This window comes from Phyllobates terribilis, unplaced genomic scaffold (assembly GCF_046119375.1).
Source record: "Phyllobates terribilis strain yellow unplaced genomic scaffold, ASM4611937v1 Scaffold_3__8_contigs__length_932513732, whole genome shotgun sequence".
Lineage (NCBI taxonomy): Eukaryota > Metazoa > Chordata > Amphibia > Anura > Dendrobatidae > Phyllobates > Phyllobates terribilis.
The window spans coordinates 391,671,773-391,688,455 of NW_027362763.1; the positions used below are offsets into that span (position 1 = coordinate 391,671,773).

At 42.4% G+C, this 16,683-nt stretch overlaps 1 protein-coding gene across 1 annotated transcript in view; it reads right to left on the minus strand.

Moving 5' to 3' along the window:
* Positions 1–7,340: 7,340 nt before the first annotated feature.
* The window catches only part of LMBRD1 (LMBR1 domain containing 1), a 227,987-nt gene continuing 218,644 nt past the window's right edge, over positions 7,341–16,683 (minus strand). Inside the window, exon 16 of the mRNA XM_073675501.1 lies at positions 7,341–7,939. Coding sequence (XP_073531602.1) covers positions 7,817–7,939 — 123 coding nt within the window. The 3' untranslated portion in view covers positions 7,341–7,816. The remainder of the gene's footprint in view (positions 7,940–16,683) is intronic.

Genomic DNA, 16,683 nt, shown 5'->3' on the forward strand with positions numbered 1-16,683 from the left:
TTTTTTTTTTTTTTACTGGCTTCAATAGTCTCCATGGGAGACTTGAAGCTGCAATCATGTGATCGCCTGTTCTACAGCCAGCAGGGCTTCAGCCCTGCTGTGTGTAGCTAACATGATCACTTGCTATGAGCACCGACTGCAGGGCGGCGCTCATAGCATTCCAGCAATGAGAGCCGCAGGGGTCTCCTGCAGACCCCGGGTTGTCATGCTAATCCATCATCAACCCGCAATCATGTGACACGGGCGCTGATCGGCGAGACTAGTGAGGCGCTTCAGGTGCGGCGATGTTAAATGTGGTTGTCAGAGATTGACAGCGGCATTTAACGCGATTCCACCCGCGGCTGTTAGGGGCACATGACAGCTGATCAGATCAGCTGTCATGTGCCGGGTAACATGCAGGCTCAGCGCCGGAGCCCGAATAGAGTGTAGAGATACCACCTTGGATGTACTCATACGTCCAAGGTAGTAAAGGGGTTAAAGGGCTCGTCCAGGTTTGAGATTAAAGTATGCAGTCACTATGTGACTGCAGGCTGCTGAATTCTCACAGCACATGAACTGCACACTTTTAAGATTCTCCCTTGCACAAGTATGCGATTTGTATACTTCTAGCCACATTCCCACTAGACTTGTCCGGCCTCGCTCAGTTCAATTTCATTGAGAGAGGCCATGCATGTATAGTCAGCATGTAACCGTATGTATGCAAATCGTTGGCATGAGAGAATCCTGACAGCATGCAGTGCGCACTGTGAGAATTCAGAAGTCTGCAGTCACATAGAATGACCGCAGACTCATCACAAACTTGGACAACCCCTTTAAATAACAAATAAAAATATAAGAATTAGTCAGTATCACAAATAACATTCACATCCAGGTACCTTATAGAGGACTCTATAGTCTCTGGAGTAGTTTTCTTTCTTTTCTTCTTCACCTTGTCCAGACTCCATGATGATTTTTCTCATCCACCACACGTCTCTGCAGACTTCAATCTTCTCCGGTCCTTTGCAGCACATCCCCACAAGATGCCCTTAAAGATAGCAGTGTCATTATAATGATCCTGAATAAAAAATATCTGCCGTACGCTGAGCCCCTGAATAAATAATTGCCCCTCACTATATTCCCTGCACAAAATATGACCCCCCCCCCAACTGTCCCTCTTATGGTACATGCTTTCCACACTGCCCTCTCTTAACACTATCCTCTCACATTGTGTCCCACCTATAGTGCCCAGTCTCTATACTCTGTCCACTCATCATACTCCCCCTCCTTGCCCTACTATCCCTTCCTGGCTGTGCCCTTACACTGTACCCCCATGCTACCCCCAACACACTCTACTCAAGTCTTTATTTTGTGCCCACTGACACTCCCCCCCCCCATACTGTTTCTTCACACTATTCCCCTTAATAGTCTCCTCCCATGTTTCCCCCTCAAACCTCATACATTTACCCTCTCACTTTCCATACTGCCTCCTCACATATCCCCCAAATCCCCATACTGTGTCTGCACCCATCCTACCACCTTCACTCCCCATACTGTGTCCACATGCCCAGGCTGACCCCCCCCCCAGGGGGATTGTCCAGGGAAATAGAAATAAGAGTTACTATTCCTGTAGTCAAAGTTTTCTCAGTGACACATTCTCTGGTAATTAATTCTGCAGCCACCTACTAAACCCAAAATACACTGAGGCAGTAAAAGGCAAAGGGTCCAATATTTTAAATGAAACTCTATTTCAAAATCACTTTTTTTATCACAATACAAGCATTTAATAAAATAAAATGCTTCTAAACACTGTCCATATCTGTTAAAACAGACATATCTCGCTATTTTAAGGGTTTTTCTTTTTAACAAATCAACTTTAGATAATGAAAGCTGGTAATATTTGTCAACACTACTTTGTGCTCATTAGTTTTAGCTAGCAGTTTTGATGCCTAGGCTTATTTTCTAGACTAGACTAGCAGCTAAAAGCAGCAGCAAAATGTGCCCATGTAAGTACTGGACATGCACACAGCTGTTTGAGCAACAGATGGGTTTGTTACAATACTGCTCATGGTCAGGGCTGTCAAATTATCCAAAGATTATTATTAGTGATTAATCATGCTCTTTACATTGGTCAAGCCACTTAATTATTTAGGTTTTTTACAGTAATCAAACATGACATATCTGGCAATAGTTCTTGCTATCTGCCTATTTGAAGAACAATTTCATATGAAATTAATAAAAAATACATTTGTAGCATAATTGGTTGGTATTTCGGGATCAAGAGCAGAGACCGCATTAATACAATTTTTGAATATAGGCAACATGGAGATTACAATAATATACAGTACAGGCCAAAAGTTTGGACACACCTTCACATTTGAAGATTTTTCTGTATTTTCATGACTATGAAAATTGTACATTTAAACTGAAGGCATCAAAACTATGAATTAACACATGTGGAATTATATACTTAACAAAAAAGTGTGAAACAACTGAAAATATGTCTTATATTCTAGGTTCTTCAAAGTAGCCACCTTTTGCTTTGATGACGGTTTTGCACACTCTTGGCATTTTCTTGATGAGCTTCAAGATGTAGTCACCGGAAATGGTTTTCACTTCACAGGGGTGCCCTGTCAGGTTTAAGAAGTGGGATTTCTTGCCTTATAAATGGGGTTGGGACCATCAGTTGTGTTGTGTAGAAGTCTGGTGGATACACAGCTGATAGTCCTACTGAATAGACTGCTAGAATTTGTATTATGGCAAGAAAAAAGCAGCTAAGTAAAGAAAAACGAGTGGCAATCATTACTTTAAGAAATGAAGGTCAGTCAGTCAGAAAAATTGGGCAAACTTTGAAAGTGTCCCCTCAAGCGCTACAAAGAAACTGGCTCACATGAGGACCGCCCTAGGAAAGGAAGACCAAGAGTCAACTCTGCTTCTGAGGATAAGTTTATCTGAGTCACCAGACTCAGAAATCGCAGGTTAACAGCAGCTCAGATTAGAGATCAGGTCAATGCCACACAGAGTTCTAGCAGCAGACACATCTCTACAACAACTGTTAAGAGGAGACTTTGTGCAGCAGGCCTTCATGGTAAAATAGCTGCTAGGAAACCACTGCTAAGGGCAGGCAACAAGCAGAAGAGACTTGTTTGGGCTAAAGAACACAAGGAATGGACATTAGACCAGTGGAAATCTGTGCTTTGGTCTGATGAGTCTAAATTTGAGTTCTTTGGTTCCAACCACTACGTCTTTGTGCGACACAGAAAAGGTGAACGGATGGACTCTACATGCCTGGTTCCCACCGTGAAGCATGGAGGAGAAGGTGTGATGGTGTGGGGGTGCTTTGCTGGTGACACTGTTGGGGATTTATTCAAAATTGAAGGCATACTGAACCAGCATGGCTACCACAGCATCTTGCAGCGGCATGCTATTCCATCCGGTTTGCGTTTAGCTGGACCATCATTTATTTTTCAACAGGACAATGACCCCAAACATACCTCCAGGCTGTGTAAGAGCTATTTGACCAAGAAGGAGAGTGATGGGGTGCTACGCCAGATGACCTGGCCTCCACAGTCACCAGACGTGAACCCAATCGAGATGGTTTGGGGTGAGCTGGACCTTTTTGTTAAGTATATAATTCCACATGTGTTAATTCATAGTTTTGATGCTTTCAGTGTGAATGTACAATTTTCATAGTCATGAAAATACAGAAAAATCTTTAAATGAGAAGGTGTGTCCAAACTTTTGGTCTGTACTGTACTTACATGTAACTTACAAGAATGCATTACATCCAATCTAGTAAGCAAACTTGGAGGTGAAAGTGGATATAAAACCTGTGCTGCCGAGGATCCAATATACAATAGGAGACCAGATACGGTATTGGATGCGGTTTTGTCAACGCGTTTCGAGGTGATAATACTTTTTCATCAGGAGTTTGTCCTGATGAAGAGGTATGATCACCTCGAAACTCGTTTGTTTACTATCGGTTTGATGAATCTGTAGCAGTCATCTTTGCTTAAAAGCTAATAAAAGCGTTGTGACTTTAACAACCCCCCCAGGTGAGCAAATCCCATTTTACACTTTCCTTTGTAATCCCGATAAAAGCATATTGCGCTTATTGTCATTCCAATTTTTATCTAAACACTTACATCCAATCTAAACTGTATATGAAAGTGTAGTGCACATTTTACTATGAAATGTTATTTTAAAAATCAATTTATACATTGCATGACGGATCAGCTATATGCTACTGCCAATGAAAATCTATTTCTGGTACAACGCTTGTTTCTGATATCCTGTTGTGTGGGTTCAAGTGCTTCAGAGCTTCTGGTTGCCAGAAAAGCTTGATGGGCTAAAAATAACACTTATATTTTTGCCAGCTTTAACCTAATGAAAATTCTTGTAACAAGCATAGAATTAGCATGTTTTTTTCCATTATGCATAATTGATAATTCAATGTCTTATATTACTTGTCGGTGTATACTGATCCTAAATTTTAGTTCATACAAACAATCTTAAAAAGGAGACTCCAGCGCTCAAACTTTTTCAGCAGACAATACACTTCTAGCAATACTCAATTTAGTATCAAGACAAGCGATGTCATTCACATTTAGATTATTTTCAAATGTTTAAACAAGATATATTACAAAATCAAACCAATCTTTTCATCAAGTTTACATGATTAGTAAGTGCAATACTATTCCATTCCAACAGCACAGTGAAAGCACTGTCCAGTGTAAAAAAATATGGCTAGTACAATCAGCCTCGATTCTGAGGATTGCGAGGGGCCCAGGAATATGAATGAACTTAATAAAATGTATATCAAAATACTTATTTTAACTAATACAAATTAGTTCTCCTCCAGAAAAATAGAACTATCCTTACTAGTAAATACATTATAGGAACCCACTAAGACAGCAACACAGGAGGACGATGACTTCACAGACTAATCAGAACAGGCAACACAAATTGGTTAAATTGTCTCTCCCTATCTCCAAGTCAATGTTTCAACATTGAAGATGAAAATCTGTACTTCCGCTTGACTGTTGTCCTAATTTTGTCTACTTTGCCTGAATAATATACTTTTTACCTTTCCAACTTTTGGAAACTTCCATCTACAATTTTTCCCCTATATATTATTGTTGAAGGTTCTAAGGGAGACTAAAAGGTAATGTTCTCTTATGAACTTTAGGTTCTCTAAGAACTTTATCTGTGTGGCTTTTTCAAGAATTGTGTCAAGAGTTGAATCAAACGCATATTCCCTTTGGCAAGAGATGAAAAAAAAATGGAGTTTGATATAGCATTCGCTGTCCACATTTTCAGCCATAGAGCCCTTCTTGCTGCATTAAACAACATCGATATGCTTTCTACCACTCTGATTCTTCGAAGGAGTCTGCTGGGAATCCTGCAGCTGTTTTAAGAGGAGGAGGAGAATGAAAAATGTATTCTCTACAAGTTCCTTCTCTAAGTTGATCTTCCAGTTGATTAATCCAGTAAAACTTGGACTGTTGCTGTGCTAGTAGTGGAAACCTTTGTAATTCAGTAGAGCAAAAGTGTCCCAGGGGTTTTTGTGAAAGGCTACCAGCTTTTCGATTAATAGGATACCGGTCACATATGTGTCTAAACAAGCAGCTACAAGCCCAACAGAGTGGCAGTAGTACCACCATTACTGCTGGATGTGGGAAGCGTGTGGCAGTTTTGTTTTTTAGATTGCTGAAACTAGTTGTCCAGTTCCTGTCCACCTGTATTTTTCTTCAGTATGTAATTGGTCCTCTGCTGGGAGTCATGGATGGAACTTTCCTATAAAAACACCATAAGTTTCTAACTGCCAGTTAATTAGTTCAGCTATACCTCGTCACTTATTTGTTCCTGTGTGCTATTCTGTATATGCTGCTTTCTGACCACCCGCTTGCCTTCTGATTTGGTCCCTTATGTTACTAGTGAGTTTTTTCCTCTTTTGACGACTACGCTTGCATATGGTATGGCTGCAACCCTTCTGTGAAAGTAATCCAGTGGACCCGATTGTAGGACCAGATACCTGTACAAGGTTTAAAGGGTTAAGGTCAGGGTTCCTCAGACATGTGCCAAGTCTGTCTGAAGTAGCCTTTTTGAGCCTGTGACAGACGTAACAACACATTAGTGTTGAGTTCTCAGTTTTTTTAAGATACTTTTGCCACTTTGATCTCTATCGTTTTTACTTGATCTGGATCAAAATTAAATCGATGTTTAAATTCATGTGGAACAGATAAAGTGCTTTTCTGGATATTCCCATTCTTCAAGAATTAGCTTATGGATCTTCTCAACACACAAACCAAAAGCATATAGAGCAGAAAAACTTGGCACTCTTTGAAAATAAGTTCCTTTTATTTGCATTCATATAGCGTTAAACGTTTTCGGTCCTGATACAGACCTTCATCAGAACTGAATGCTCTCCTCAAGCGACTGTCGCACACACATGCGCGTTTTTCTGGGAGTTCCATACCTAAAGCATTCAAAAAGGAACTTATTTTCAAAGAGTGCCAAGTTTTTCTGCTCTATATGATATATGGGTTGGATACCCTCCTTTTGCACCTGATTCAATTACTGCAAGAGTGCCATATATTATCATTTTCTACAAACCAAAAGCACCCATCACATGATGCAAAGTACAGGACAGGCTGGATGTCAGGCTGCGCCACTCTAATCTCCAAGAGGAGAAGTAAAATGAAGAGGTATCCAAGAGGAGAAACTGCATGGGAGCTGAGGGAAGATTGATGCCAGAAAAAACAATCCCATTCAAGCATTACTGGGATAGTAACAGGAAAGATGGCAAGTATTGGAGCCAAAGAAGACAGGAAAAGCAATATGAGGAGGAAGACCAAACTCAGCTTTCCATGACAACAAAGAACTTTACTAATACTCTACCAAAAACCTAAACCTTAACAGGCTAACTTTTACATGTCCCACAGGGACAGGTAAAACACTGAGGGTTGGAGAGGCCATTTATCCCGTTTCCTGTTCCTACTAGGGCATGGAGTAAAACTCCTAGTATGGTGCTGTCATGGAGAGTTATTGGAGAAAATCAGATTTTAGTGCCAACTACTTGAAACCGCAAACTTACTAGTCCATGTCTGATCCACAGAAGAACCTCAAAACATGACCAGGAGTTTTGTTAGTCTCCTCTGAACAGAAGAGAAGCTTTTTGAATAAAAAATAAAACCCAATTCACTTCTGTTCATTACTACACCTCACTAATTCACAAATACCACCCCACATTCACGCTCCACTCTGCCAACTACCTAAACTCTACTATCACTATCAGCCCCCCCCCCCCCACAGTTTTCTCTTTTTCTGGATTTCATGCAAGGAAAAACACTAACAGTACATAGCATTGTTCAAGACATAGTAACCTCTTTTATTAGCCATATATAAAATTTCACACATGTCAATTTATTTTATAAATTAAAGTGTCAGTAGTTTGAAAGAAAAAATGTCTACAAAGAGAAAAAAAAGAAAAATGAAAACAAGAGCTGATAATTTACTATTACACAGTTTAAAGAATACATTTGGAACTCTAGAGATTGAACAGGAGGTACAATGGCAGGGTTTCTATTGGCATCAGTTTCTTTTAGTGCATAGTTCAGAATATTTTAGCATTACATACATTTTCAGTTTTAGATGCAGTATTTTACATATATTTTAGTACCTGAAACAAATATTAGTAACACTTTAAGTTTGTGTTTAAGCCCGTTTTATTCTTTTAACATGCCAATTACTCTGCAACCAATCAATTAAAAATACACCAGTATTTGATTATATTTTCAACTTAAAAAGTAATTTGAACAAATCATAGAAATACTGCATATTAGGAATATATGTGTGATGGGTCTTCATCATCACTTAGATCAGAATCATCATCTTCCACTTCCCCTTCAATAACGGATTTCTTCCCTTTGCAGCAGGAGACAATAAATCCAATAATGAACACCTGCAATTAAAATGAAATGACAGAAATTAGGGGTGAGATTAACCAGGAAAATATTTGTCTTGCACTAAGGTTGTAGCAGCGCTAAGTTTGTCACTGCATGATATTGTGATAATCTAGTAGTTTTACATTAAAGAGTTATTCCCATCTTCTTATATAGGTGAAATTGCAAAATCAAGTAACTGACATTTGTTATTAAATTACTCTGTTCTCAAGATAAAAGATTATTTTTTTTAAATTATAGAGTTAAAAACTTGCTGTTTAGGACACCAGCCACCACTGCAGTGGTAGGTGAACAGGTGTAGTTCTTGCCATGCCTTCACAATAGAGGTTGCAAGCACAGCAGTGAAGCTGGAAGAGAAGCTCTCAAACCCTGCCAGCGTCAGTGCCACTGAACTTCTGATGCTACACTGGCAAAATACCCTCAAAAGGCAACATTGGGTGTGCACAATTCAGCCCAATGCTGCATTGATGCCACTGGCCCAATCTGACATTCAAGCAGGATCGCACGCCTCCACAGCAACTAGGAAGCCAATAGTGTTGAGCCACCCCCGTAGTGTTCGGGTTCGGTTCGTCGAACACCGGGATGTTCGAGGAACTGTTCGTCGAACTGTTCGTCGAACACCTTAGAACACCGAACACCGTTAAAACCAATGGCAGGCAAACAAAAACACATAGGAACACATAGAAAACACCTTCAAAGGTGTCCAAAAGCTCACAAACTGCTCAGAAGACGCTTTCTTTAAAAAAGTCGGCCGGCAATTCAGCAGCGGCATACACCGGTACCCGACAATTTAGACATGAAGGAATAGAGCATCACACATAGATTAGATAGATAGAAACATGTCAGTCACATATATATGAAGTACAGTGACAGTGTTGCTTACTGTACTTGTCATTTAGTGTAAAGGATTTATTAAAAAATATAATAGAGTTTTCGTGCACCGTCTCTTTAAAAAAGCCGGCCGGCAATTCAGCAGCGGTACCCGACAATTTAGAATAGAAGGAATAGAGAATCACACATAGATTAGATAGATAGAAACATGTCAGCCACATATACACGAAGTACAGTGACAGTGTTGCTTACTGTAATTGTCATTTAGTGTAAAGGATTTATCAAAAAAAATAATAGTGTTTTCGTGCACTGTCTCTTTAAAAAAGCCGGCCGTCAATTCAGCATCTGTACCCGACAATTTATAACAGACAGAATAGAGCTTCACACATAGATTAGATAGATAGAAACAGGTCAGTCACATATATAATAAGTACAGTGATAGTGTTGGTTACTGTACTTGTCATTTAGTATTAAAATAAAGGATTTATTATTAAAAAAAATTGGCGTGGGGTTCCCCGTAATTTTAGTCTCTAGCGGAGGTTAAGCAGACAGCTGGGGCAGATGTTTGAAGCCTGGGAAGGGGGTAATACCCACGGAGCTTCTCAGGCTACTAGTATCAGCCCCCAGCTGAATACCTAGCCTTTACTAGCTATTAAAATGGAGGACCCCCCCCCCCCAAAAAAATGACGTGGGGTCCCCCCTAATTTAATAGCTAGCAAAGGCTAGGCAGACAGCTGGGGGCTGATATTAATAGCCCAGGAAGGGAGCCATGAATATTGGCCCCCTCCCAGGCTAGAAACACCAGCCGTCAGCCGCCCCAGAAATGGCGCATCCATAGAATGCGCCAATTCTGGCACTTAGCCTCGCTCTTCCACGCTGCCCTGGTGCGGTGGCAGGGGGTAATAGGGTTGGGGTTGATGTCAGCTTATAATGCCAGCTGACATCAAGCCCAGGTTAGTAATGGAGAGGCGTCTATAAGACACCCCCATTACTAACCCCATAGTCAAAGTTAAAAAAAAAACACAAACACCCAGAATAAAGTCCTTTAATTGAAATAAAGACACAATTCTTTATTGTTCTAAATTAAACCATACTTACCATCACGCCCATTCCAGCTGAAGCCAACGATCTCCTGCAATAAAAGAAAAATAATGAAGCAACCTCATCCTTACCTTTCCATGGTTCCCAGGACAGCTTCAGCTCTGCTACATCGAGATGACAGGCTGGACCGCAGCAGAACGCTGCCATCCAGCCTGTCATCACGCAGACACTGAGAAGCGCAGGCATGCTTGCGCTCCTCAGTGTCTGACTGTGACGGCATCCAGATGAGCCGACAATGAACTCGGCTCACCTCATGTACGTCACTGACAGCGTGGGAAAATTCTCCTGCACTCAGCGCTTCAGCGTGAGAATTTTCCCACGCTGTCAGTGACGTGCATGAGGTGCGCCGAGCTCATTGGACATGACCTCGGCTCATCTGGATGCCGTCACAGCCAGACACTGAGGAGCGCAAGCATGCCTGCTCTTCTCAGTGTCTGCGGGATGACAGGCTGGATGGCAGCGTTCTGCTGTGGTCCAGCCTGTCATCTCGATGTAGCAGAGCTGAAGCTGTCGTGGGAGCCATGGAAAGGTAAGGATGATGTTGCTTTATTATTTTACTTTTATTGCAGGAGATCATTGGCTTCAGCTGGAATGGGCGTGGCGGTAAGTATGGTTTAATTTAGAACAATAAAGAATTGTGTGTTTATTTCAATTAAAGGACTTTTTTCTGGGTGTTTGTGTTTTTTTTAAATACTTTACTAGAAATTCATGGTGGTCATGTCTAATATTGGCGTGACCCCATGAATTTCGGGCTTAGGGCCAGCCGATAATGCCAAGCTGGCCTTAACCCCTTTATTACCCAGTGAGCCACCGCACCAGGGCCCTGGATGAGTTGGGTACAGCGCCAGAAGATGGCGCTTCTATGAACGCGCCATTTTCCAGGGCGGCTGCGGACTGCAATTTGCAGCGGGTGGGGCCCAGAAAGCTTGGGCCTCCCTGCGCTGCAGATTCCAGCCCCCAGCTGCCTAGTTGTACCTGGCTGGACACAAAAATAGGGCGAAGCTCCACGTATTTTTTTTTTAAATTCATGAAATTCATGGAATAATTAAGAAAAAAAGGGCTTCCCTATATTGTTGTGTCCGGCTAGGTACAAATAGGCAGCTGGTGGTTGGGAGCAGCCCGTTCCTGCCTGCTGTACCTGACTGGACACAAATATAGGGCGAAGCCCCACATCAATTTTTTTTTCATTATTTCATGAATTTCCTGAAATAATTTAAAAAAAATTGACGTGGGGCTTCGCCCTATATTTGTGTCCAGTCAGGTACAGCAGGCAGGAACCACCAGCTGCCTATTTGTACCTGGTTGGACACAACAATATAGGGAAGCCCTTTTTTTCTTAATTATTCCATGAATTTCATGAAATAATTAAAAAAAAAAATGCGTGGGGCTTCGCCCTATTTTTGTGCCCAGCCAGGTACAACTAGGCAGCTGGGAGCTGGAATCTGCAGCGCAGGGAGGCCCAAGCTTTCTGGGCCCCACCCGCTGCAAATTGCAGTCCGCAGCCGCCCCAGAAAATGGCGCGTTCATAGAAGCGCCATCTTCTGGCGCTGTACCCAACTCATCCAGGGCCCTGGTGCGGTGGCTCACTGGGTAATAAAGGGGTTAAGGCCAGCTTGGCATTATCAGCTGGCCCTAAGCCCGAAATTCATGGGGTCACGCCAATATTAGACATGACCACCATGAATTTCTAGTAAAGTATTTAAAAAAAACACAACACCCAGAATAAAGTCCTTTAATTGAAATAAACACACAATTCTTTATTGTTCTAAATTAAACCATACTTACCGTCACGCCCATTCCAGCTGAAGCCAATGTCTTCTGCAATAAAAGTAAAATAATTAAGCAACCTCATCCTTACCTTTCCATGGTTCCCACGACAGCTTCAGCTCTGCTACATCGAGATGACAGGCTGGACCGCAGCAGAAAGCTGCCATCCAGCCTGTCATCCCGCGGACACTGAGAAGCGCAGGCATGCTTGCGCTCCTCAGTGTCTCGCTGTGACGACATAAAGATGAGCCGAGGTCATGTCCAATGAACTCAGCTCACCTCATGCACGTCACTGACAGCGTGGGAGAATTCTCCTGCACTCAGCACTTCAGCGTGAAAATTCTCCCACGCTGTCAGTGACGTACATGAGGTCAGCTGAGTTCATTGGACATGAATGAGCTCACCTCATGCACGTCACTGACAGCGTGGGAAAATTCTCACGCTGAAGCGCTGAGTGCAGGAGAATTTTCCCACGCTGTCAGTGACGTGCATGAGGTGAGCTCATTCATGTCCAATGAACTCAGCTCACCTCATGCACGTCACTGACAGCGTGGGAAAATTCTCCTGCACTCAGCGCTACAGCGTGAGAATTCTCCCACGCTGTCAGTGACGTGCATGAGGTGAGCTCATTCATGTCCAATGAACTCAGCTGACCTCATGTACGTCACTGACAGCGTGGGAGAATTCTCACGCTGAAGTGCTGAGTGCAGGAGAATTCTCCCACGCTGTCAGTGACGTGCATGAGGTGCGCCGAGTTCATTGGACATGACCTCGGCTCATCTGGATGCCGTCACAGTGAGAGACTGAGGAGCGCAAGCATGCCTGCGCTTCTCAGTGTCTGCGGGATGACAGGCTGGATGGCAGCGTTCTGCTGCGGTCCAGCCTGTTATCTCGATGTAGCAGAGCTGAAGCTGTCGTGGGAACCATGGAAAGGTAAGGATGAGGTTGCTTTATTATTTTTCTTTTATTGCAGGAGATCGTTGGCTTCAGCTGGAATGGGCGTGACGGTAAGTATGGTTTAATTTAGAACAATAAAGGATTGTGTCTTTATTTCAATTAAAGGACTTTATTCTGGGTGTTTGTGTTTTCTTTTAACTTTGACTATGGGGTTAGTAATGGGGGTGTCTTATAGACGCCTCTCCATTACTAACCTGGGCTTGATGTCAGCTGGCATTATAAGCTGACATCAACCCCAACCCTATTACCCCACTGCCACCGCTACAGGGCAGTGGGAAGAGCTAGGCTAAGTGCCAGAATTGGCGCATCCTAAGGATGCGCCATTTCTGGGGCGGCTGACGGCTGGTGTTTCTAGCCTGGGAGGGGGCCAATATTCATGGAACCCTTCCTGGGCTATTAATATCAGACCCCAGCTGTCGGCCTAGCCTTTGCTAGCTATTAAAATAGGGGGGACCCCACGTCATTTTTTTGGGGGGTCCCCCATTTTAATAGCTAGTAAAGGCTAGGTATTCCGCTGGGGGCTGATATTAGTAGCCTGGGAAGCTCCGTGGGTATTACCCCCTTCCCAGGCTTCAAACATCTGCCCCAGCCGTCTGGTTAACCTCCGCTAGAGCCTAAAATTATGGGGATCCCCACGCCAATTTTTTTTTAAATAAATCCTTTATTTTAACACTAAATGACAAGTACAGTAATCAACACTGTCACTGTACTTCATATATATGTGACTGACATGTTTCTATCTATCTAATCTATGTGTGATTCTCTATTCCTTCTATTCTAAATTGTCGGGTACAGATGCTGAATTGCCTGCCGGCTTTTTTAAAGAGACGGTGCATGAAAACACTATTATTTTTTTTTAATAAATCCTTTACACTAAATGACAAGTACAGTAAGCAACACTGTCACTGTACTTCATATATATGTGACTGACATGTTTCTATCTATCTAATCTATGTGTGAAGCTCTATTCTGTCTGTTATAAATTGTCGGGTACCGCTGCTGAATTGCCGGCCGGCTTTTTTAAAGAGACGGTGCATGAAAACACTATTATTTTTTTTGATAAATCCTTTACACTAAATGACAAGTACAGTAAGCAACACTGTCACTGTGCTTCTTATATGTGTGACTGACATGTTTCTATCTATCTAATCTATGTGTGAAGCTCTATTCTTTCGGTTCTAAATTGTCGGGTACCTGTGTACGCCGCTGATGAATTGCCGGCTTTTCATGTTTCACTGTTGGCACTGTTCCCATCGATTTGGGCAATCACTGTAATGCCACAACCACCATGGCTGTGGCATTACAGTGAGTGGCAGACCATCCCTGCATGATTGGTGCTCAAAATAGCGCCAGACATGCAGGACACGCTTTTGGTGCACAAACAGTTATCGAACATAACCTCTAACAGCCGAATTTTTTGCAAATCGTTCGGGTTCGTCGAACAACTCGAACACCGCCCAAAACAGCTCGAATTTGAGATTGGCGAACAGTTCTAGTCGAACACCGCTCATCTCTAGAAGCCAAGAGGTGGTGCACCCCTGATCAAACAGGAAGAGAATAACTCTTTAAATGGTTATTCATGTGTTATTTCATATGTATAATAGCAAAAAGATTGAAAAATAGAAACTTTGCAATTTACTTATTAAAAATACTCGGCATGTTCAAGAAGTAGAGTGATTTTTAATTTTATTTTTAACATCTCAGCCTAGGTTACTGGCCGAGTGATCATGCACAGTGCTTACAAGCTTTTTCAAATAGAACCTGTAAGCATTGCTCTGAATCTCGCCAAGATAACTAAAAAGTAGAGATGAGCGGACCCGTCAATGGTCGGGCTCGATCGAACTTTAGTCCAGAGTTTGGGTACCAGAACTCTATCTTAACTTGAACCAGAACCCTATAGAAGTCAATGGGGACCCTAACATTGGTGCTGTAGAATGGTGGTAGTAAGGGCTAGGGGCCTGACAAAGGAAGCAGAGAACCCCCCCCCAGAGTTAGTCAGTGTCTCCCTCTATCCCTCTCCCCCAGCATCCGAACTCCAAACACTAAAATGGACTTCTGGGAGAAGTCAGTGTTCAGAGGTCAGCACCGGTCACTAGGTATCCAGTATGAACCCCGAAATTTACAGTTTGGGTTTGCTCATCTCTACGAAAAAGCACTGTCTGCTCCCAATCCTGGCCAGATTCAGTGCCACTGTGCTCATTCAATGCCGTAGAGACAAAGTTGCATCATATAGCAGCATAAAAGAATGCACAGTATGTTGGTCTCAACTAACAACCAAGCAGAAGGGCATCAACCCCCAGAAAGCAGTAAACTGGGAACTCGGGAAGCCATACGCACTAAAATGGAGAAACCCTTTTAGTGCTACAGAAAACCTCTGGCAATCGATTGTAATGTCCAAATCAGTTGTGAAACCATGCCATTAGATCAGCTTAAGATTAAATTTGTCATATAAATCATAGTAGTAGATCAAAAGTGGATGTTTGGGACAAAGTTTTTAAAAATTACTTTATATCCAAATAAAACATTTTTATTATATAATCTTGCTAAACATTTCCTAACAGATTTACCTTTCTTGCTACAGTTTAATTTTTTTTCTGCTTGAGTTCTTTCCCGGTGGGTACGTAATCATAAGAAACGTCACATACAGTACAGACCAAAAGTTTGGACACACCTTCTCATTTAAAGATTTTTCAGTATTTTCATGACTTTGAAAACTGTACATTCACACTGAAGGCAAAAAAAACTATGAATTAACACATGTGGAATTATATACTTAACAAAAAAGTGTGAAACAACTGAAAATACGTCTTATATTCTAGGTTCTTCAAAGTAGCCACCTTTTGCTTTGATGACTGCTTTGCACACTCTTGGCATTCTCTTGATGAGCTTCAAGAGGTAGTCACTGGAAATGGTCTTCCAACAATCTTGAAGGAGTTCCCAGAGATGCTTAACACTTGTTGGCCCTTTTGCCTTCACTCTGCGGTCCAGCTCACCCCAAACCATCTCGATTGGGTTCAGGTCTGGTGACTGTGGAGGCCAGGTCATCTGGCGTAGCCCCCCATCACTCTCCTTGGTCAAATAGCCCTTACACAGCCTGGAGGTGTGTTTGGGGTCATTGTCCTGTTGAAAAATAAATGATGGTCCAACTAAACGCAAACCGGATGGAATAGCATGCCGCTGCAAGATGCTGTGGTAGCCATTCTGGTTCAGTATGCCTTCAATTTTGAATAAATCCCCAACAGTGTCACCAGCAAACCCCCCCCCAACACCACCACACCTCCTCCTCCATGCGTCACGTTGGGAACCAGGCATGTAGAGTCCATCCGTTCACCTTTTCTGCGTCACACAAAGACACGGTGGTTGGAACCAAAGATCTCAAATTTGGACTCATCAGACCAAAGCACAGATTTCCACTGGTCTAATGTCCATTCCTTGTGTTCTTTAGCCCAAACAAGTCTCTTCTGCTTGTTGCCTGTCCTTAGCAGTGGTTTCCTAGCAGCTATTTTACTATGAACGCCTGCTGCACAAAGTCTCCTCTTAACGGTTGTTGTAGAGATGTGTCTGCTGCTAGAACTCTGTGTGGCATTGACCTGGTCTCTAATCTGAGCTGCTGTTAACCTGCGATTTCTGAGGCTGGTGACTCGCATAAACTTATCCTCAGAAGCAGAGGTGACTCTTGGTCTTCCTTTCCTGGGACGGTCCTCATATGAGCCAGTTTCTTTGTAGCGCTTGATGATTTTTGCAACTGCACTTTCCGGTGACTACCTCTTGAAGCTCATCAAGAGAATGCCAAGAGTGTGCAAAGCAGTCATCAAAGCAAAAGGTGGCTACTTTGAAGAACCTAGAATATAAGACATATTTTCAGTTGTTTCACACTTTTTTGTTAAGTATATAATTCCACATGTGTTAATTCATAGTTTTGATGCCTTCAGTGTGAATGTACAATTTTCAAAGTCATGAAAATACAGAAAAATCTTTAAATGAGAAGGTGTGTCCAAACTTTTGGTCTGTACTGTACATGGGCAGGCTAAAGTGCTCCCTCAAAGCGCATGTACATTATTTGAAGCACAGTTGATCACAGTGCATG